Source organism: Nicotiana tabacum, chromosome 15 (genome assembly GCF_000715075.1).
Source record: "Nicotiana tabacum cultivar K326 chromosome 15, ASM71507v2, whole genome shotgun sequence".
NCBI lineage: Eukaryota > Viridiplantae > Streptophyta > Magnoliopsida > Solanales > Solanaceae > Nicotiana > Nicotiana tabacum.
This window is the reverse complement of record NC_134094.1, coordinates 11068793-11091213: the sequence shown is the minus strand read 5'-3', so window position 1 is coordinate 11091213 and position 22421 is coordinate 11068793. Positions and strand designations below refer to the sequence as shown.

At 35.3% G+C, this 22421-nt stretch overlaps 3 protein-coding genes and 1 long non-coding RNA gene across 5 annotated transcripts; 1 reads left to right on the top strand and 3 right to left on the bottom strand.

The window, feature by feature from the left end:
- The first annotated feature begins 2075 nt into the window (after positions 1-2075).
- Positions 2076-3699, top strand: LOC107820157 (uncharacterized). Its single transcript, XM_016646378.1, has 4 exons — positions 2076-2148; positions 2717-2994; positions 3078-3248; positions 3352-3699. Exons 1-4 carry the CDS (start codon positions 2076-2078, stop codon positions 3697-3699), a joined length of 870 nt encoding a protein of 289 aa, XP_016501864.1.
- Positions 3700-5934: 2235 nt separating this feature from the next.
- Positions 5935-9836, bottom strand: LOC142169409 (uncharacterized). 2 transcript variants are annotated; one of them, XM_075230542.1, is made up of 5 exons: positions 9518-9836; positions 9230-9364; positions 8939-9137; positions 7305-7396; positions 5950-6234 (listed from the first exon to the last, which is right to left on the bottom strand). In XM_075230542.1, exons 1-5 carry the CDS (start codon positions 9701-9703, stop codon positions 6199-6201), a joined length of 648 nt encoding a protein of 215 aa, XP_075086643.1. In that variant the 5' UTR covers positions 9704-9836; the 3' UTR covers positions 5950-6198. The 2 variants fall into 2 exon arrangements, with proteins under 2 accessions (XP_075086645.1, XP_075086643.1); XM_075230544.1 differs by lacking the exon at positions 7305-7396 and having other exon boundaries at positions 5935-6234; positions 9518-9832.
- Positions 9837-12350: 2514 nt separating this feature from the next.
- Positions 12351-13146, bottom strand: LOC107820159 (uncharacterized). Its single transcript, XR_001655867.2, has 2 exons — positions 12863-13146; positions 12351-12774 (listed from the first exon to the last, which is right to left on the bottom strand). It is a non-coding gene; the product is annotated as an uncharacterized LOC107820159 (long non-coding RNA).
- A 4012-nt stretch (positions 13147-17158) lies between these two features.
- LOC107820158 (uncharacterized) lies at positions 17159-22216 on the bottom strand. The gene is made up of 4 exons (XM_016646381.2): positions 21913-22216; positions 21091-21225; positions 20794-20998; positions 17159-17458 (listed from the first exon to the last, which is right to left on the bottom strand). The coding sequence occupies exons 1-4, from the start codon at positions 22099-22101 to the stop codon at positions 17409-17411; spliced, it is 579 nt and encodes a 192-aa protein (XP_016501867.1). The 5' UTR covers positions 22102-22216; the 3' UTR covers positions 17159-17408.
- Positions 22217-22421: the final 205 nt, after the last annotated feature.

Sequence of the window (22421 nt, the reverse complement as noted above, 5' to 3'; positions counted from 1 at the left end):
AAGGAAAATATTTCCCAAAGGTACCAAACAATCCCACAGTTGATTCAATTTTCTTTTTGATGAAAAGCGGGAAAAACAATATAATTTGTTTGAATATTCTATGTCTTTCTATTTCATCTTAGAAAAATCATGTGCATGCACGTATGTATACATGCATACATATGCACACGAAAATAAACACTATTTTTACGTAAACCCCAAAATGAGTTTGTCTTAAACATTAATGAATTGAGCCAGGGCAGTCGTTTTCAAAATTAAAAAAGTTTAACCACTAAATTTGTTCTGTATCATTTAGAATTGAAGCGAGGAAATAGTGTTGGAATGTTTACGTACACATACACACACACATATGTATACACACAAATAGCATATAAATATAATTGAAATTAAATACGCATGTACGTCCTTGATTATCACTAAGAATATCTCCAATAATTTGATCTAAGAAATTTTAACATAAATATTAAATTAAGTATTGAGGGGAAAATCAATCTGGTTGTTATACTACTTTAGAATATTTATCTTATATGTCTTTCTCTATTTTTTTCCTTAGGAGATGGAGTATGACATAGCTCAAACTGTGTAAATACTTATTATGTCTAGTTTAACTGATTTTTAAAAAAATATATAATTACGCCTAAGGTGGCGTCCCCCTTGTATTGAACACCAAAAAAAGAGAGTTTACAAATTACAACAGCCCAAAAGGAAAGAGAGTTTAACTGATTAAAAGTCATAACAAACGGCTTAGTATTATTTTTCAAGATTACAATAACAACAAGAAGCCATTAAAATTTTACAAGTAGGGTCTGAGTAGAATAGTGTATACGCAGACCTTACCCCTGCTTCGGAGGAATATAGAGGTTACTCCATTGAGTGGTAAGCTCTCCTATCTCTCTCTCTCTAGAATTGTTTTTCAAGAGCTTCTCATTTTTCTGAAGCTCAATGTTTCTTAGTTGAACTATTAGGTTGACAAAAATGTTTGATTGATTTTTTTTATTTTGTTTTTCTGAAGCTCAATGTCTCTTCACTTTTTCCATTTTCCAAAGCTACTGAGGTTGAATATTTTCACCATTATCAGTTTAGTTTGGAAGATTAACAAGGTACCCAAAAAATATTACACATTTCTAGCTAAAATCTAAAATACTCCTAGCATGCGTAATTTGAGTGTATTATTTTGAACCAAAATCTACATTATCTCGCTTTTCTAAGCTCAATCTTTCTCATGCTGCACCTTTAATTTTTTTTAGGGTTTGCGACCTGGAATCTGATCTGTTTCTTGACGACCACTAAGAATATTGTAAGAAATATTTTTAATGGATTTCTTGTAGTGTCATAAAACTCCCCATTTTTTTCTATTTTTAAGAGCTATAGAATCTCCTCATAATCTCTGCCCGTTTTAGAAATATTTGAAGCAATTTAATTTAGACAACTTTTTACGTTGATGATTGTGGTTAGGCCATACAGATAGATGTCTTTCCAAATATCAAAGAAAGAATGTTTTAGGGGAGTTATAAACCACTGTTCTTAATTAAATATGGTGTTTTACAAGATTTGTAAAAACAAAATAGAATTGTACAACCCCTATAACGTCCTACTACTTACTGCACAAAATTCCGTCCCTTGCATTGCAGACTTGCAGTTGCAGTCCAGAAAAACCATCACCTTCTCCTTTTAAATTTTACTTCTTCTCTTTGTTTCTGAAGCTCAATCTTTCTTACTTGAACTTTTGGGGTTTGTGAGTTTATACAAGTTAGTAGAAACTTTTAGGTTGACAAAAATGTTTGTTTTTTTCGAAAATCTGGAAAACAGAAAAAAGTGATGCAACATACTTACCCATGTTGCATCCTGGAAACTGATCTGTTTGCCAAAATATTGTTAATGGATTTCTTGTAGTGTTTTGGTACTAAGGGGTTTCATGGTTTGGATTTATAAAAAAGGAAACAAAACACACCCTACATCGCTTCATGATTTTCTCTTTTCTTAAACATACTTACCCATTTATGGTGTTTTTCAAGAATCGTTTCTTTCATTTTCTGTGTTGTTTGTTACGTTCTCCTTTTTCTTTTGTAGTCATAATGGCAGATGTAGAATTTAGTTTGAAAGATAGTGGGATACTTCTTCCGAACGTCCGAAAACAAGGCAGGATGAGTAAGTATGACCTATGTTTATGTGATAAATTAAATATCAATTATTTTATACTTTTTTAATACGAATTGATGGGTTGAGCAGTACAGTTAGACGTGAGATCAATTTAACTCATTAGGTAATTATATTAACCCACTATTAAATAATCTTGAAGATTTATGCAAACTGATAATCATACAAATTTTATAGTACTAGTTAATTACTACTAAGATGGTTCCGATCGAGTAGATGCACTAAACCAGACAAAGATATGTTAGCTCATTTTTTATCCATTTTAAATATGGGCACGTCCAATACTTATATATTGTCCATTTTACATAACCCGTCAACCCGTACATATTTGACCCGATCCGACCTGATCCGCATATTTTCTGCTTTAATGTTCTTATTGCATGTGTCTGTTGATGCCCTTTTATATTTTGTTATATGGCGATTGAACTCAGTTTTTTACCACACAAACTAGCTTTGTGCTGCTGTTTTGAATGAAATGTTACCGTTCCTCAAAAGAAAATTTTCGCTTCATCACAGTTAGTTGACTTTGTTTTAATTAGTTTCTATTTTAATTTTATAGATGTGTGCTATGCATATAGCACGGGAGAAGCCGTATCGGCTCTATTTGCAAAAGAATTCAGTGAACCTCCTGTTGAACTCTCTATACAACAAATCGCAGATCTATTGCCAATAAACTTTAATTACGAAAATAGACTTCACAGAACAGATGAAGTCGGGTGTTATTTTGGTTCGCATGTTGATGCTCTTCTATACGCAAGAGACTTTGGTTTGTTCAAAGAATGTGACTATCCCAGAAGAGGGAGTAGAAATAAAGATGATATCCCTCCTATCCCTGATGTATGTATGTTTCTTCCTCTTCAAAAATATTTTATATTCTGAAAATATTAAACTTATTTCTTTATTTTTGTAACACATGTTAGAAACCGAGATATCGAATTGGACATGCCAATCGTGTGTGTATTGCTGGGGATCCACATAGGAAGGATTCTGAGAGATTAGTCACTGCAGAAGAGATTAATCGAGTGTTGGCATACCAACCTATGGTTGGTGCAATCGATATCTATGACAGTTTCGCCAACTTCAAGGGAGATGTATGTACTATTTTTATTCTTATACATAGTATTTAATTGTTAAAAGAATTACTAAATTTGTTTTTATTATGTAAGCTAAATTTAATTGTTTTCATTATTGTAGGGTGTCTATATGGGACGCATTGCTAAGGAAAGGAATCAAGGTGGACATTCTATTCTCATAATAGGATGGGGCATTAAGGATGGAATAGAATACTACTTGATTAAGAACACATGGGGTGAGAACTGGGGGGACGGAGGATATGCTAAAGTAAGAAGGGACTTAGTATACATGTTGACTTATCCTGAAGGCGTTGATAAAGTTGGTAACCATTATGAGGATTATAACAGCAGTGAAACCAAAAAGGAGAAGGGAAAATGTGCTCCTGGCAGCAGTGAAACCAAAAAGGAGAAGGGGAAAGGTGCTCCTAGCAGTGGTGGATCCAGAAAAGGGAAGGAGAAAGCCCGATAGATTATTGTTTTTAGTATATGTTTATGTTTAAGTTTATGTTTTTGTTGTTAGAGCTGGTACACTCTTACTATGCATATTGTTATAGAAACTAGCAGGTAAGAATCAATTGTGACAAAATATTTAAGGAAGCAGGATATTTCCCTAAGTTTTTTTGGTGCTACGTAATGATGAAAAACACATTATTCTTCGTAAAAGCAAGGTCTTTAATAATGTAATGACGGGGAGTTTTAGCTATGTCTTGAGAAACAACCATTTTTATTTTTCTCTTGAAAGTGGATGTTTGTTTTCTTGCTATATGTAGGTCTTCCCATGTCGCTACATTTTGGTATTTGTTCAAATTTTTGCTCCATTTCATGTCTTATGTCTTCTAAGTGCTGTTGAACAAGCACATTCACCTCAAGATCGAAGCCTCTTGAAATAATTTTAATGCTCAGTTCAAATCATTGCAAGGACTACTTTCTGAAAGATTTTGATTACTTTCATCAACTATTTGAGACTTCTTAGGACGAATTTCATGTCTTCTCATTATCCTCGTCTCTTCTTCAATCTCTCAGATAAAGAGCAACAAAAGTGCCGGATAAGCGTTCCAAGTTTGGCTATTTTCACAAAAAGAATTGACTAAATTTTAGCTCACAACTGTTGACAAGATTATATTAAGTATTAATGTACCAATAACAAAAATATTTCAGGCAACAGTAAAACAATATTTTGCCAATTTATTTATATTTTGGTAGCTTACTGCTTAAAATCTCGGATGAATTTAGTTTCGATAGTAGTAGAGAATCCATCCCAAGGTTCAACGTCAAAATTATTAATGCTTTGTCATTTTTAAACTTAATACATATAATATATTTTATTCATATAAATTTATTCGACTTTTTTCAGTTTCCTTTTAGAAAAACTAACACAAATATAACCGAACATCAAAAGTAAACTTCTGGTCATTTTTTATTTGAAGGGTCATAAGTTTAGAAAAACCAACGTGACAAATTCATAATAAACTCCAAAATCCTAAAGATGATTCAAAGCAAAAATATTAATGGAGCTTTCTGCTTTTATAATAGTATAAGTATACTTATTTATCCTTAGCCAGAGGTCTCGGCTTCAAGCCCTAAATATAAGGTCGCTTTACCCCCAATATGCAATTTTTCGGCACAAATCCAAATTTAGTCAGGCTCCAATGCGGATACAGAACAATAACAACAACAACAACAACAATCTCACTATATTCCCATAAGTAGGGTCTAAGAATGATAGTGTGTATGCAAGTCTTACTCCTGTCTAGTGAAGATAGAGAGGTTGTTTCCAATAGACCCTCGGCAATGCGGATACAGAACACCTGGATATAAAAAAAATTTATTAGGAAGCGCTTTACCCCAATATACAATTTTTCGGCATGAATCCAAATTTAATTAAGCCCCAATAAGAATAAAGAACACCGGGTGAGAAATAAAAAAAAAAAAAAAAAAAGCTATTGGGTACCGAAGTTAAACATGTTTCATGTAGAAATGACACTAGCTAGTCGGTCTAGAGGGCTATTATTTAGTATTTAGCCGGTCTATCTGCGTTATAACCCTATGAATATTCTAGCGAGCCTTTTTCTTTCCCCTCCTTTCGGCATTCACTGCTATAAGTTAAGTTTCATGTGAAAACTTCCATGTTTCTTTTAGTTCATGGTCATTTCAGAAAACACGTCTCAATTGCACTAAGATCACTCTCAGTTTTGTAGATTAGGGATAGCTACATTTAACAAAACAAAGTCATTAAAAGGCCGAGAATTTTCACTTTTTAAGTTTTATATACTCGATCCAATATGCTCTTGCTTGGAAAATTTGAAGTTCCAGATAACATTTATTTACACATAAAAGATTCAGTATCATTAGTTATTTTTTGAATTTTCGGCTTAAACAGAGAAAATATCTCATTTTAACAGTTGAGGTGTTCAAATGATTATATAGACTACACTCAACAGTAGCTATTTTATCACACCATCCACGTACTCATGATTAGAATAAAATTTAAGGCAAAGTATAGACATCTCCCTGAAGTTGGCCACTATTTTCGTTTAGCTACTTCAACTGAGTCTCGTACCTTTAGACACCCCAACCTCACTCAATATGTGTCTAATAAACAACTTGGAGCAGTATAGTATAGGCCAATTTTAGAGAGCCAAAAATTAACCAAAATAGTGTACTACCATAGATCAAAGCGAAACAACCAACCATCTACAGAGGATTTCTCAACACCAAGTTACTCTAATAAAAGCTTCCTCCTCAAACATAACCAGAATCATAACATCGGAGCACATTTTTCCTTGTCTTAGTAATAAAACACAGATAACCCTACATTCTTAAAGACATAACTAGGAGCGTAGATGACAAATCACAACAATATGTTTTCATGTCTTAGTAATAACACAACTAAATGACACTACATTCTCAATAATAATTAAGATAGTAGATAAGAGTTTAAAGAGATGACTAGTTCACTGAGTAGCTTTCACATCGACATTGGAATCAGGAGGCCGCTCACCACCTGCCAAAAATAAAATGATAATTACAACAAAGAAAAGCAGAGCAGGGCAGACCCAAAATAAATTTAAAGCATCAATTTTCTCATCTTTCTGTATATAAAACAATTTGGAACTTCCAAACTGCACAAAGCAAACACCTTGAAAGCTTGACCAGAAAATGCAGACCTTGCGATCGAGTAGACAAGTTGCAATGACAAGGGAGTTGAATGTTTTAGGTATAACATTATTTTGATGTGAAACAAAACTTCTGTCCTACTAAAGAATTTTCCAAAGGAACCTAACTATACTACGCGAAAACAGACTATACCCACGAAGTCGCCATGAAATCAAGGGTTTTTCGTGACGACATATAGTTGCATGAAAAGTAAAGAGTTTAGACCTGAAAAGTCGTCACATGTCATCGAGACTATAGGCTAAATTTTTGTCCCCTGAAAACAAAATATTTTGAAATATTCGGCATGGAAAGTTTTCGTGGTGACCTGCTGAAAGTCACCACAGATAGGCATTTGGGGTGACCTAGTCCCTTCGTTTGGTCCTTGTTTCCAGTTAAGCTGGAATCTTTTCACCAATGCAAGAAGCTCTTGCAATGAATCATGTACTCTTTGAGTAATTTATAACATCAGATTCCCTAGGTTAGAAAACAGTTTTTGTGAGAATCTGAATGAGTAATCATTTCTTGGTAGATAAGAAAAATGAGATGGGAAAAGAAGCAACACATTCTCTTAGTTCGACTCTTGAATGAATTGTTTCTTTTCTTCAGTACCAAAAGATCATTGCCATCATCAAGGAAAAAAAAAAGTGGAGATCTTTCATTTGGTTCTAGGAGGGTATAATCATGATGAAAATGAAAAAAATAGATTATGGCAAGGACAAGCTCAAACTCATAATAAAATGAGAAATTTTTGACAAAAGACAAATAGAAATACACATTTATAGCAAAGAAAGAGGGAAGTGTTATGAGGAAAGAGTTTTTTTTTTTTTAAAAAGACAGCCCGATGCACAAAGTATCCCGCATTGACGTAGGATCCGGGGAAGAGCCGTATCCCCAAGGGGTGTGATGTAGACAGCCTACCCTAATGCAAGCATTAGTGGCTGCTTCCACGCTCGAACCCGTGACGTACAGGTCACACAGAGGCAGCTTCACCATTGCTCCAAGGAGTGTTCCTAAAAATTGTTGTTCATGGGAGACTTGTAATAACAACATCAAAACTGCAGCTAAAAGTGATTTTCTAATTCATTTCTTGACACAACAAAGAATGGCAAAACAAAGAATAACACATATCACAACAGCATTGATCAATGCAATCATGTGAATTCTCTTATAAACAAGAATATTCCCAAGGGCACTTATAGTTATGGTAAAGTGAAAAAATGTAGATACAATTTCTAAGTACTAAATTCCCCAGATCAATTTGACCATAATACAAAGAAAGAGGCTAAGTCTAAGTCTATAAGATCCTCGAAAGCTTTGTGGTTCTCTTTTTGTGTACATACAATTAAAATGTATTATGAAGTTTCTCTATAATGATAATGTACTATGAAGTGTTGTGTACTCTATATCATGACTTTTATCATAAAAGACTTATTGAGAAATGTCTGCAAATCGGTGATGGTCGCTGGTATATTGTTGGGCAAACTAATAGGAACATACAGTTGATATAAATTAATTAAAATGAAATTGGTATTTGGGGCAACCCGCAGTCGCCACCAAATGTATGCTACAATAAACCAATAAATACCGCGTGACGGCATGATCACATAGGATAGCCGCTACAGAGGTTTATTTGTGGCGACTAGGGCTGCCACTGAAAAGGAATGTTTTTTGTGGCGACTGATGTCGTAGCTAATATATACTTATTACACAAGTTGCCACTAAAAGCTACTCAACTATAGCGACTGCATAGTCACCACTAAAGGTCATTCGAGGCAAGTTTAGAGTTTCAGTAATGACTTAGTTGGCACAAAAGCCCTCATCTCTTGCAGTGCAATTAGACGAGGTAAGGTCAAAGACAACTAAAAGAGCCATCAACAGTCCAAGACATCACACTCAGCTGCACCCACGACTTTTATCCACATGGACATGAATTTTCAAGAATCTCAAGTCTCCATAGCAAAAGAAGGCTATGCATTAGATTTCGAAATTGTGAAAGAGACCAAAGACTTCAAATGCCTTTATGAGTTCCTATACCGACCAAACAAATATATCCACCAAGCCAGATCAAACCACGAGTATCGAAATAGTCCAAAATGTCAGTTGCTTGGGAAGCCATTTTGATAGAAGATATTCCACAAAGATGATTTCACTTAAGTTAGTCTTTGATGAGCTAAAAGATCATGGAGATGTTAATTATTTGATGTTAAACTTATCGCCAAGTGGACTACTGATACCTTTTTCGAATATAAAAGATCCAAATGGAGTGAAATGGACAGCGATATGACAGACCTCAGGATTGAGACATAGTTGTTGTAATTTGTTGTGTAGCAAAATGCACATGCATAAATCAATGGGTAGTAACATACACCACACACCTCCCCCCCCCCCCCAACCCAAACACACGCCGGTCAATGCAAGAAAAAAACCCCACAAGGGACAAGGTAATCCTAAGAGGGAACAAATATTGGAAGTTTATATATATTTAGCATAATCACGTTGCATATAAAAGCATTGTAAGTAACAAGGGAGAAGATGCATATTAAAAGGTTTACCTTCACCACTGGATTGTTTCTTAAGCCTGCAAAATATAACTTCTTTGTCTCCATCAATTCCCCACCACGCCAATGTTTGAAAGGTCTTTACAGCATCAGAAGCATCAGCATCCCTGGCTTGAAAGGTGATACGACACCAAAACCCAGCAGCAAGTGATGTGTTCACAGTCAAATTTTTGACAAATTCGTACCTTTTATTCTAACAAATAGAAGAAAGCCAAATTAAAAGGGACAGACAGAATAACATTTTTCTCCAAGGATAAGGCAATTATATAAGAAATATTTACTTACATTCTGTGAATTGAAATCGCCAATGGCCATACGAGACAGCTCGGTATATCTTGGGATGTTCTCGAAACCCCGTTGTGGATTAATTGGAGCCACCATACGAACCCCCAATGGCAAATCCAAATTGATATCAAAACCCTATTTTGCATAATACACGAACAACAAAAAGGACAAATCAAAAAAAAAAAAAAAAAAAAAGACAAGTAGAAAAAGCATTGGTCTGGTCTAGTAGTCAATAAATTGGAACGAGAACTATAAGGTATAAGTATGAAAGGAGGGCAGGGTACGCACCTCGCTCTCATCCACCTGCCGATTATATTCCTCCCGAAGTTTCCGGGACATACTGCGACCGTCGACATACATACCATAATCGTGATCAGAATCAGAATCGGAATCAGCGACATTTGAACCTACTCCATTACTGCTCTCCTCTTCCAACTTTTTTTTCCCTCGGCCATCAATCTCTGGAGGTGCCATCTGCAATCGGAATCGGAAGCTGCTGAAAATGCGAGAGAGAGTGTCTTCTTAACCCTAACCCTAGAAACCTCTTTCCCAAATTCTGTAACGTTGAGATTTCCAATATATTTCGCTGGCAAGGGGGGTGGGGGCGGGGATGATAAGTATTTTCTACATGAGCGGTTCAAATGTTTATGTTGAGTTAAAAGAAAAATAGAAATATATCATAATATTTGTTGTATGGTTTAAAATTTGTGATGCTCTTTTTTATAACATAACTATAAAAGTTTTTTATTAAAGGTACAATAAAAAAATTTAAAAGTTAAAGTTATTTTAAATTTTGAAAAATATCATTCCTTTGGAATCTAGATGCCTTATGTTAGGGATGTAGCTTAGTGATCAATAAAGTGGTTGAGAATCATAAGATCTCGAGTTTAAATCCTAGCAGAGGTTAAAAATATTAGGTGGTTTCTTCTCGTCTATCCATAGAGTTACATGGTACTTGTTGCTGGTGGGAGGCAACACATATCCCATATAAATTAGTTTTTAATTAAAAATAAGTGTGAACTTTATCGAAAATATTTTTTTGTTTTATCGTATATAGAAGAAGTGTAATTTTTCTATATAATCCACCAAAAACCTATTAAATCTAACCAAATTAACTCAAAACAACTGAGCGGAATCGAAGTAAAGGTATCGCTACATAAAGTGATCTTCTTCAATCTCCGAGTTCGAAGGGTAGAACAAGGGAAGGTCAAGGCTTTCCTCTCATTACTCTTTCCATAGCAAAGTCAACATCTTAGCCTGAAGAAAATCTCAATTTTCCGATCAAGACAATCAAAAATAGCGGGCGGGGTGCAACTTATGCACTTCTACTAAAGTTAAGGCTAGTGTAACATACACATGAGACGCACCAGATGCATTCAATTTGTGGGCTCCCTTATGTTGAGAACTACTAACAACTTAGTGTTCGAATTATCTAATAAAAGAAGCCAATTTTAATTCTTTTACAAATTGACTATATATAACTTATTTAACACCTAATAATTTAGAGGGTAGTAATTGACCATAAAAAATTTAAGAAATCTAATTGAGTGATTTTTTAAGTACAATATGCATAGTTAAATGACTTTTCATTTATAAACAAAAGAAGCACGATGTTACTATGTAATTTCCAAGACGGAACGTGACTATTTGAATAATGAACTCGAGATACGAGCGTACCCAAATACTAGTAATAGTATTATAAAGTTTTGTTCATACTATCAAAATCAGACACAATAATGGAGGACTGTTGTAGTAAAACAAATGAGACTCGTTACAAACAAAACTATATTCACATCCCTAGTCTTCTTATAATTAAATTCATTGTTAGTTACAATTTATCTTTGTTGCAAATAGTAGAATTGGTCTATTTTTTATCATTCCTGAGCCGAGAATCTATCGAAAATAACATCTCTATTCCATCGGGGTAGGGTAAGGTCTGTGTATACACTACCATCCTCAGACACACTTGTGAAATTATACTGTATCGTTGTAATTGATCTATTTTTTATCAAACACGTCCACTTTTTATTTTAAAATTTGTTCATTTAGACGTTCAAACATAAAAGTTAAATCACAACTGGTAAGCAATTTCTAAATGAAGAAGCTCCATTGGTCCAATAGCAAATAAACCATGTTCACATATTTCAATTCGGATGTTATCAATTTGTCACTTAAAAGTTCACATAAATAAACATATCCCTCTCCATCCGATAAGTATGCAACACAGCATTGAAGATATTTCTCTCGGACATTAAATTGATGACCACAAAAAAAAAAAAAAAAAATTACAGTCTGGTACACAAGACATCTTCTTCACGTAGGATCTGAGAAGGGACACACCCCAAGGGGTGTGATGTACACAGTTTACCTAAATATAAACATTAGTGATTGATTTTGGGGTATAGGTCATACGGATACAACTTTACTATTGCTTCAAGACAGCCACAAAAAGTAAAAAAGAATAATGGTAACTTGTGACACTGAATTATATGAACCTACCCCAAAGATAATTTTAAACTCAGCAAAACTCTTATCTCTTGAAAAAAAATCAGTGGTTAAAATCTGATGGTTCTGCCGGCGTCGCCCTTACTATGCCTCAAGTTTTGGCTAAATGAACTTGCACAAAATTCTGCGTACGCTATTGTATCCACTTACAACTGCTGTGAAAATGCCATATAAATCACACAGGAGAAGATGAGTCCTTCGGTGATAGCTACGACCCCACCTTTGCCACATGTCTTTATATTATTGGTTCTTCTTTACTTGATCCTACATTTCTTTTAACCCTCGTTATGTATAATTAACCATGTCTAATCCGATAAAATCCAACCATCTTTTAACCCAACCCCTAATTCCTTGTCACGACCCAAAATTCAACTAGTCGTGATGACACCTAACCCAACCCGCTAGGTAAGCAAATTAACAACTATCCAATTTAATGAAATTTTTTTAAAAACAAATAAATGATAAAATAACTTATTAAATCTCAGTGAAAAATATATTAAGGTTCAGTTATTTTATCACTCCGTCTCTATCCACATTCTACAACAAGTATGCACACAGAAATGGTTAAATTTCTGTAAAGCCAATTTTGACAGTCATATGAAGGAAAAAAAGAATATGATAAAACTTATGCAACTATAAGTACTCTCAACAACACTCTTTTACCTTTGGGAAGGAAAAACAACTGTGGTTAAAATCTGCTTGTGCCGGAATCGTTCCTGCTGTCAAGATGGCTAATTCTGCCTCAGTTTTTGGATGAACTCACTTGCACAAAATCATGTGTACGCTACTACAATTTGTACTTACAATAGCTTTGAATATGTAATATATCACACGAGACGACCTTCCTCAGGCGACAAGCTAGGATCCTAAACATCAACCTTTGGCATAAGAATGTACGAGGAACATGGACTTCAATGAACAAGAACAATAAAGATTTCGGGAAGATCCCCTTGAATTGAAACGTTCTTTCCAATTATTCAGCAGTGTGTTGTTTGCAGCCCTTAGGTCCATAATGCTGGGAGCTTCACTTCACTATCTTTCTACAAAAGTACAACACCAACAACATACTTAGTGTAATCCCATAAGTAGGGTCTGGGGAGGGTAATAAATACGCAGCCTTACCCCTACCTGCACTGAGAGGCTGTTTTCGATAGACCCTCGGCTCAAACCGGACATCTTTCTACAAAGGTAACAATAATAATTCTGGCATGCCCAGCATAATATGTGATTCTTATTACGAACCTGTGACGACGAAAAGGAAAAAGGGGTACAACTTGGTTACAAAATAAAACAGAAAGAGGGAAAATGAAGAGAATAGATCTGTTCAAAGGCCGTAAAAACAGATTTTCAACTACAAAAGTAGATGAGGCGAAAGACGGTAGATGTGACAATTTCTTTATTGAGTATTCTTTTAAAACCAAAGACGGTATGTCGAAACTTATTTCTAATATGTTTAAGTGTCCTAAATGCCCTGCTATTATTGATAAAAAAATAATTAAATTTAGGCTTTAAATATGTTTGGGGGGGGGGGGGGAGTGACATAGTTGTTGTTACTTGGAAATTTGATCAAGAAGAGTGTAGGAAGGCGTTATGTCGTATGGTAATAGTTGATGAACTTCCTTTTAGCTTTGTTGAGAAATAAGATTTTAGAGACTTTATGAAAGTGGCGTAACCTTATTTTCGGATCCCTTCCCATAGTACTATAACTAGAGATTGTTTTGATCTTTTTAATGAAGAAAAGCAAAAGTTGAAGAGGTCTTTTATAGAAACGAAACAAAGAGTATGTATTACCACTGATACTTCGACTTCTATACAAAGAATCAATTACATGTGTATCACTTCCCATTGGATTGATAGTGAATGGAATATGCATAAGAGAATAATTAATTTTTGTCCTATTGTTAGTCATAAAGGTGAAGATATGGAAAATGGTATTGGTAGATGCTTACGTGAGTGGGGGATAAATAAGATCTTCACTGTCACAGTTGATAATGCAAGCTCCAATGATGTGATAGTAAAAGAATTGTCTAAGCAATTAACAAAAATGGGAACTAATTTGATGAACGGTAATCACCTTCACGAAAATATACGAAAATATACGAAAATATAGGGTGTAACAGGTATTCCGGTAGATTTCCCTTGTGGTTATATCTGTGTTCAGAGCTGCTAATCTTTCATGCTTAGGTGTCACATAGTGACTTATGCTCGAAGGATAATATTTGAAAAGTATTTATCTTGAAAGAACTATGTTTCAAGGCTAATTATTTGAAGAGTTTATATTTGAAAGGTTTTATCTTGAAAGAACTATGTTTGAAGGCTAATTATTTGAAAAGTTTATATTTGAAATGTTTTATCTTGAAAGAATTATGTTTGAAAGATATTTATTTGAAGGAAGTATATTTCAAAAAAATAATTTTTTATTGGAAAGTATTATATTCTAAAGACTTCAATTTTTTTTTTTAAAACTTACGGGTGAAAGTTTACACTTGAAGGATTTGACTAATTTATTGGGGTTGTTGGCTGAGACCTGATGTGAAAACTATTGCAGCTGCTGAGTTACTACTTGCCTTTACTGTATTATGATTTTTGGATTGGGTTATGTTTTCGTTCATTCTTCTGTGTCTTATTCTGGTGTTCCGCTGTTACTTGATGTTTTTCCTTCCTTATTGCAGTTGCTATGTTGTTAGCCATATTGCGGGGTCCTTAGATAGATGTCATGTTCTGTCATCCCTATACTTATACTTGTTCAGTTTGTTAGACAAGTGGGTGTCTTGACTAGTCCTAGTCACTACTTCACCGAGGTTAGTCTTGATACTTACTGGGCACCGTTGTGGTGTGCTCATGCTACTCTTCTGCTCATTTCTTTTGTGCAGATCCAGGTACTTGTTCGTTAACTATCTGTGTGGACTGTTACTTTGGAGACTCAAGGTAAACCCACTGTTGCGTTCGCAAGCTTCGGAGTCACCTTCAACTTTTCATTTTGCACTGTTTATTCTTATTTCTAGACAGTTGTATTTAGAAGTTTTCTAGCAAACACTCTGCCGAGCTTATGACTTGTACTACCAGTTTTGGGAGTTTTAAGAGATTCTATTTAAATAATATTGTTTTAATTATTGTTAGGCTTACCTAGTCTCTAAGACTAGGTACCATCACGATACCCAGACAGAGGAAAAATTGGGTCGTGACAAAAGTTAGGCCAATATTCCAAAATCGCCTTCTTGCTTGAATTGACCTCCGGACGGCTCCAATCTTTCTTGAGCCTTCCTTACATTTCTATGAGGTTCCGAAAAATTCTAGCAATTTCAATCTATTTAGAAGCATAACAAAAGTGAACCATAATTAGGAAGATTTTCATGGTTCTAGCTCATTTGAGCATTTTATCAAACACTAGGTGTGCAAATTTGGTTACAAGGTTCTTCTACAAGATTTTCCTTCATTCCACAACCCAATATTTACTTATTTGATCTCAACAATCTTCCCACAAACCTTATTGTTACAAGAATATATAAATAATACTCTTACACCCAAGAATCATACTCCCAATCACCAATCATTTACCCCAAACTCGAAATTGAAGACTAGGAGTTGAATCTTACCTCTTTGATGAAGATCTTGTGATAGCTTCCTTGATTCTTGAAGATTGGATGATTAGAATGTTAGATTCCCTCATCCTCTCTCTAAAATTCTCTCACCTCTCTCTAAAACCCTCAGAAAAATATCCCAAAATAAGCCCAAAGCCTATTTATCAAAATGGGGTCGAGTTATGAAAATAAAAAAATTAACCCTCCGAAAGCAGGTCTGCGATCGCATAATGGACCACAGAATGGGAATGCGGGCCGAAAAACTGATCGCAAAATTGGTTCCCAGAACTGGGCTCTTCTGGTCCATTCTGCGACCAGTTTTGCGGCCATAGAAGCAGTTTTGCAATCGCATAATTGGTCGCAGAATTGCATTTTTTCCAGACTTTGGTAATTTGGTCATAACTTCGTGTAGGAGTGTCCAAATGCCGAACGGTTTGAAGAGTTGGAAACTAGACACATAGAGTTCGATAGTAGTAGAGAATCCATCCCAAGGTTCAATGTCAAAATTATTAATGCTTTGTCATTTTTAAATTTAATACATATAATATATTTTATTCATATAGATTTATTCGACTTTTTTCAGTTTCCTTTTAGAAAAACTAACACATACAACGAAACATCAAAAGTAAACTTCTGGTCATTTTTTATTTGAAGGGTCATAAGTTTAGAAAAACCAACGTGAAAAATTCATAATAAACTCCAAAATCCTAAAGATTATTCAAAGCAAAAATATTTATGGAGCTTTCTGCTTTTACAATAGTATATGTATACCCCTTCATCCTTAACCAGATGTCTCAGCTTCAAGCCATAAGTTTAAGGTTGCTTTACCCCCAATATGCAATTTTTCGGCACAAATCCAAATTTAGTTAGGCTTCAATTCAGATACAGAACAATAACAACAACAACAACAACAACAACAATCCCATTGTATTCCCATAAGTGGGGTCTGAGAATGGTAGTGTGTACGCAAGCCTTACCCCTGCCTAGTGAAGATAGAGAGATTATTTTCAATAAACTCTCGGCAATGCGGATACAGAACACCTAGATATAAATTTTTTTTATTAGGAAGCACTTTATCCCAATATACAATTTTTCGGCATGAATCCAAATTTAATTAAGCCCCAATGAGAATAAAGAACACCGGGCGAGAAATCCAAAAAAAAAAAAAAAAAAAAAAACCTATCGTGTACCAACGTTAAAAAGGCTACTATTTAGTATTTAGCCAGTCTATCTGCGTTATAACCCTATGAATATTCTAGCGAGCCTTTTTCTTTCCCCTCCTTTCGGCATTCACTGCTATAAGTTATGTTTCATGTGAAAACTTCCATGTTTCTTTTAGTTCATGGTCATTTCAGAAAAGACGTCTCAATTGCACTAAGATCACTCTCCTCAGTTTTGTAGATTAGGGATAGCTACATTTAACAAAACAAAATCATTAAAAGTCCGCGATCAGTAACATTTATTTACACACAAAAGATTCAGTATCATTAGTTATTTTTTGAATTTTCGGCTTAAACAGAGTAAATATCTCATTTTAACAGTTGAGGTGTTCCAATGATTATATAGACTACACTCAACAGTAGCTATTTTATCACACCATCCACGTACTCGTGATTAGAATAAAATTTAAGGCAAAGTATAGACATCTCCCTGAAGTAGGCCACTATTTTCATTTAGCTACTTCAACTGAGTCATGTACCTTTAGATACCCCAACCTCACTCAATATGTGTCTAATAAACAACTTGGAGCAGTATAGTATAGGCCAACTTTAGAGAACCCAAAATTAACCAAAATAGTGCACTACCATAGATCAAAGCGAAACAACCAACCATCTACAGAGGATTTCTCAACACCAAGTTACTCTAATAAAAGCTTCATCGTCAAACATAACCAGAATCATATCAGAACACATTTTTCCTTGTCTTAGTAATAAAACACAGATAACCCTACGTTCTTAAAGACATAACTAGGAGCGTAGATGACAAATCACAACACTTTTTTTTTTTCATGTCTTAGTAATAACACAACTAAATGACACTACATTCTCAATAATAATTAAGATGGTAGATAAGAGTTTAAAGAGAGGACTAGGTCACTGCATAGCTTTCACATCAACATTGGAATCCGGAGGCCGCTCACCACCTGCCAAAAATAAAATGATAATTACAACAAAGAAAAGCAGAGCAGGGCAGACCCAAAATAAATTTAAAGCATCAATTTTCTCATCTTTCTGTATATAAAACAATTTGGAAGTTCCAAACTGCACAAAGCAAACACCTTGAAAGCTTGACCAGAAAATGCAAACAATTTGGAAGTTCCAAACTGCACAAAGCAAACACCTTGAAAGCTTGACCAGAAAATGCAGACCTTGTGATCGAGTAGACAAGTTGCAACGACAAGGGAGTTGAATGTTTTAGGTATAACATTATTTTGATGTGAAACAAAACTTCTGTCCTACTAAAGAATTTTCCAAAGGAACCTAACTATACTACGCGAAAACAGACTTTACCCACGAAGTCGCCACGAAATCAAGGGTTTTTCGTGACATGTAGTTGCATGAAAAGTAAAGAGTTTAGACCTGAAAAGTAGTCACATGTCATCGAGACTATAGGCTAAATTTTTGTCCCCTGAAAACGAAATATTTTGAAATATTCGGCATGGAAAGTTTTCGTGGTGACCTGCCGAAAGTCACCAAGATAGGCATTTGGGGCGACCTAGTCCCTTCGTTTGGTCCTTGTTTCCAGTTAAGCTGGAATCTTTTCGCTAATGCAAGAAGCTCTTGCAATGAATCATGTACTCTTTGAGTAATTTATAACATCAGATTCCCTAGGTTAGAAAACAGTTTTCGTGAGAATCTGAATGAGTAATCATTTCCTGGTAGAAAAGAAAAAATGAGATGGGAAAAGAAAAGCTACACATTCTCTTAGTTCTACTCTTGAATGAATTGTTTTTTTCTTCAGTACCAAAAGATCCTTGCCATCATCAAGAAGGAAAAAAAAGTGGAGATCTTTCATTTGGTTCTAGGAGGGTATAATCATGATGAAAATGAAAAAAAAAATTGCCCGTCAAGGACAAGCTCAAACTCATAATAAAATGAGAAATTTTTGACAAAAGACAGATAGAAATACACATTTATAGCAAAGAGAGGGAAATGTTATGAGGAAAGACAACAACAACAACCCAGTGTAATCTCACTAGTGGGGTCTGGGGAGGGTAGTGTGTACGCAGACCTTACCTCAACCCTGGGTTAGAGAGGCTGTTTCCAATAGACCCTCAACATCCTTCCCTCCAAGAACTCCCCACCTTGCTCTTGGGGTGACTCGAACTCACAACCTTTTGGTTGGCAGTGGAGGATGCTTACCATCAGAGCAATCCACTTTGTTATGAGCAAAGAGCTTTTTAAAAAAAAAAAAGAAAAAGAAAAGAAAAGGCAGCCCGATGCACAAAGTATCCCGCATTCACGTAGGATCCGGTGAAGAGCCGTATCCCAAGGGGTGTGATGTAGACAGTCTACCCTGATGCAAGCATTAGTGGCTTCTTCCACGCTCGAACCCGTGACGTACAGGTCACACAGAGGCAACTTCACCGTTGCTCCAAGGCTCCCCTTTAATTTATGAGGAGACAGTGTTCCTAAAAATTGTTATTCATGGGAGACTTGTAATGTTTCTAGCTGAACAACATCAAAACTGCAGCTAAAATTCATTTCTTGACACAACAAAGAATGGCAAAACAAAGAATAACACATATCACAACAGCATTGATCAATGCAATCATGTGAATTCTCTTATAAACAAGAATATTCCCAAGGGCACTTATAGTTATGGTAAAGTGAAAAAATGTAGATACAATTTCTAAGTACTAAATTCCCCAGATCAATTTGACCATAATACAAAGAAAGAGGCTAAGTCTAAGTCTATAAGATCCTCGAAAGCTTTGTGGTTCTCTTTTTGTGTACATACAATTAAAATGTATTATGAAGTTTCTCTATAATGATAATTATACTATGAAGTGTTGTGTACTCTATATCATGACTTTTATCAATGAAAAGTTCATAAAAGACTTATTGAGAAATGTCTGCAAATTGGTGATGGTCGCTGGTATATTGTTGGGCAAACTAATAGGAACATACAGTTGATATAAATTAATTAAAATGAAATTGGTATTTGGGGCAACCCGCAGGCGCCACCAAATGTATGCTACAATAAACCAATAAATACCCATGACCACATAGGATCGCCGCTACAGAGGTTTATTTGTGGCGACTAGGGCTGCCACTGAAAAGGAATGTTTTTTTGTGGCAACTGATGTCGCAGCTAATATACACTATTACACAAGTCGCCACTAAAAGCTACTCAACTATAGCGACTGCAAAGTCGCCACTAAAGGTCATTCGAGGCAAGTTTTGAGCTTCAGTAATGACTTAGTTGGCACAAAAGCCCTCATTTCTTGTAGTGCAATTAGACGAGGTAAGGTCAGAGACAGCTAAAAGAGCCATCAACAGTCCAAGACATCACACTCAGCTGCACCCACGACTTTTATGCACATGGACATGAATTTTCAAGAATCTCAAGTCTCCATAGCAAAAGAAGGCTATGCATTAGATTTCGAAATTGTGAAAGAGACCAAAGACTTCAAAATGCCTTTGTGAGTTCCGATACAGACCAAACAAATATATCCACCAAGCCAGATCAAACCACGAGTATCGAAATAGTCCAAAATGCCAGTTGCTTGGGAAGCCATTTTGATAGAAAGATATTCCACAAAGATGATTTCACTTAAGTTGGTCTTTGATGAGCTAAAACATCACGGAGATGTTAATTATTTGATGTTAAACTTATCGTCAATTGGACTACTGATACTTTTTTTGGTGACCCAGAAACTCGCGTGGCCGCCAACCCTTACCCGCAGCCTATAAAGGAAGCGAAGCTCTTAAAAGTGAATAAGATAACATCCTTGCTGCTAAATAACTAAAGATCAGAATGCATCTATTTTCATTCTCTCTCTCATTTAACAATATGGAAAGAATGCATGATGTTGGTTGGGTCTGACAACGAAGATTTGAGCAGTTATCCTTTTGGTGCACTGGATGTTGCCGGCAAGCACACACAATAATAGCAACATAATTTTTACAATATTGGCAATAAATTTTGGCATATTCGAATATAACAGATCCAAATGGAGTGAAATGGATAGCAATACGACGGACCTCAGGATTGAGGCATAGTTGTTGTAATTTGGTGTGTAGCAAAATGCACATGCATAAATTAATGGGTAGTAACATACACCACACCACCACCACCACCCCCCCCCCAAAAAAAAAAAAACACATGCCGGTCAATGCAAGAAAAAACCCCCACAAGGGACAAGGTAATCCTAAGAGCGCACAAATATTGGAAGTTTATTTATATTTAGCATAATCACGTTGCATATATAAGATTGTAAGTAACAAGGGAGAAGATGCATATTAAAAGGTTTACCTTCACCACTGGATTGTTTCTTAAGCCTGCAAAATATAATTTCTTTGTCTCCATCAATTCCCCACCATGCCAATGTTTGAAAGGTCTTTACAGCATCAGAAGCAGCAGCATCAGCATCCCTGGCTTGAAAGGTGATACGACACCAAAACCCAGCAGCAAGTGATGTGTTCACAGTCAAATTTTTGACAAATTCGTACCGTTTATTCTAACAAATAGAAGAAAGCCAAATTAAAAGGGGCAGACAAAATAACATTTTTCTCCAAGGATAATGCGATTATATAAGAAGGTTTTACTTACATTCTGTGAATTGAAATCATCAATGGCCATGTGAGACAGCTCGGTATATCTTGGGATGTTCTCGAAACCCCATTGTGGATTAATTGGAGCTACCACACTAACCTCCAATGGCAAACCCAAATTGATATCAAACCCCTATTTTGCATAATACACGAACAAAAAGGACAAATCAAAAAAAAAAACAAAAAAACTAGACAAGTAGAAAAAGCACACATCCAATGGTGTGGTCTAGTAGTCAATGAAGTGGAATGAGAACCATGAGGTCTCAGTTTCAATAAGTCTAGCGGATTAGACTAAACCGACACCTAATAGGGTAATAAATTTAGTCACATCACCCTTCATCAACAGATTCCTTGCATGAACTTACTGTTGAGTAGGAGTTCAAGTCTAAAATAAAGTAAAACTACAGAGACCTACACGTCGTCTAAAGTAAACTAAACCTAAAAAGACCTCATATATCTACAAGAATACTGTATATTTTACATTGGCATTAATTGTTAGCTCTACTGTTTGAGACAGTCAAGGAATCAAAAATTGCTTGAATCGACTTGTTTTTGGTACAAATATCAGACATTTACCGATATGCTTGCAGAAAAACACAAGGTGATTTCTTACCATTAGGGCCGAGTCAAAAAATAAATAAAAAACATGCATCAGACGAATAAGTACGAAGGGTTATCTACGGGCTCAACCTAACTAGTAGCTTTCGTCCAAATGTTGTATTTGTATTTAGAAATTCATGAAATAAGTAAAAAAAATTAAATTCAATAATTATCCTAGAATTTAGAGGTCTTAAGTATGAAAGGAGGGCAGGGTACGCACCTCGCTCTCATCCACCTGCCGATTATATTCCTCCCGAAGTTTCCGGGACATACTGCGACCGTCGACATACATACCATAATCGTGATCAGAATCAGAATCAGAATCAGCGACATTTGACCCAACTACTCCATTACTACTCTCCTCTTCCAACTTTTTTTTCCCTCGGCCATCATTCTCTGGAGGTGCCATCTGCAATCGGAATCGGAAGCTGCTGAAAATGTGAGAGATATTCTTCTTAACCCTAACCCTAGAAACCTCTTTCCCAAATTTTATAACGTTGCCATATATTTCGCTGGCAAATTTATGTTGAGTTAAAAGAAAAATAGAAACATGTCATAATATTTGTTGTATGGCTATAACATATTTAAAATTGGGATTTTTTAGTTTCTATACAGCATTTCAAACTTTATTACGAAAAATATCCATGTTTATGAATTTACCCGACCTAAACACAGTTTATCTACAAAATCTATACATTTGTTTAAACTAGAATCCTTTCTGCGATAGTC

Coding starts and splice junctions, on each gene's coding strand:
- LOC107820157 (XM_016646378.1), top strand. CDS start 2,076: ATGGCAGATGTAGAATTTAGTTTGAAAGATAGTGGGATACTTCTTCCG. Junction 2,149..2,716: donor CCGAAAACAAGGCAGGATGA/GTAAGTATGACC, acceptor TTAATTTTATAG/ATGTGTGCTATGCATATAGC. Junction 2,995..3,077: donor ATATCCCTCCTATCCCTGAT/GTATGTATGTTT, acceptor AACACATGTTAG/AAACCGAGATATCGAATTGG.
- LOC107820158 (XM_016646381.2), bottom strand. CDS start 22,101: ATGGCACCTCCAGAGAATGATGGCCGAGGGAAAAAAAAGTTGGAAGAG. Junction 20,999..21,090: donor ATGATTTCAATTCACAGAAT/GTAAGTAAAACC, acceptor TCTATTTGTTAG/AATAAACGGTACGAATTTGT. Junction 17,459..20,793: donor GAAACAATCCAGTGGTGAAG/GTAAACCTTTTA, acceptor TATTTTTGGCAG/GTGGTGAGCGGCCTCCGGAT.
- LOC142169409 (XM_075230542.1), bottom strand. CDS start 9,703: ATGGCACCTCCAGAGATTGATGGCCGAGGGAAAAAAAAGTTGGAAGAG. Junction 7,397..8,938: donor GAAACAATCCAGTGGTGAAG/GTAAACCTTTTA, acceptor AACAATTTTTAG/GAACACTCCTTGGAGCAATG. Junction 6,235..7,304: donor CCACTAATGCTTGCATTAGG/GTAGGCTGTCTA, acceptor TATTTTTGGCAG/GTGGTGAGCGGCCTCCTGAT.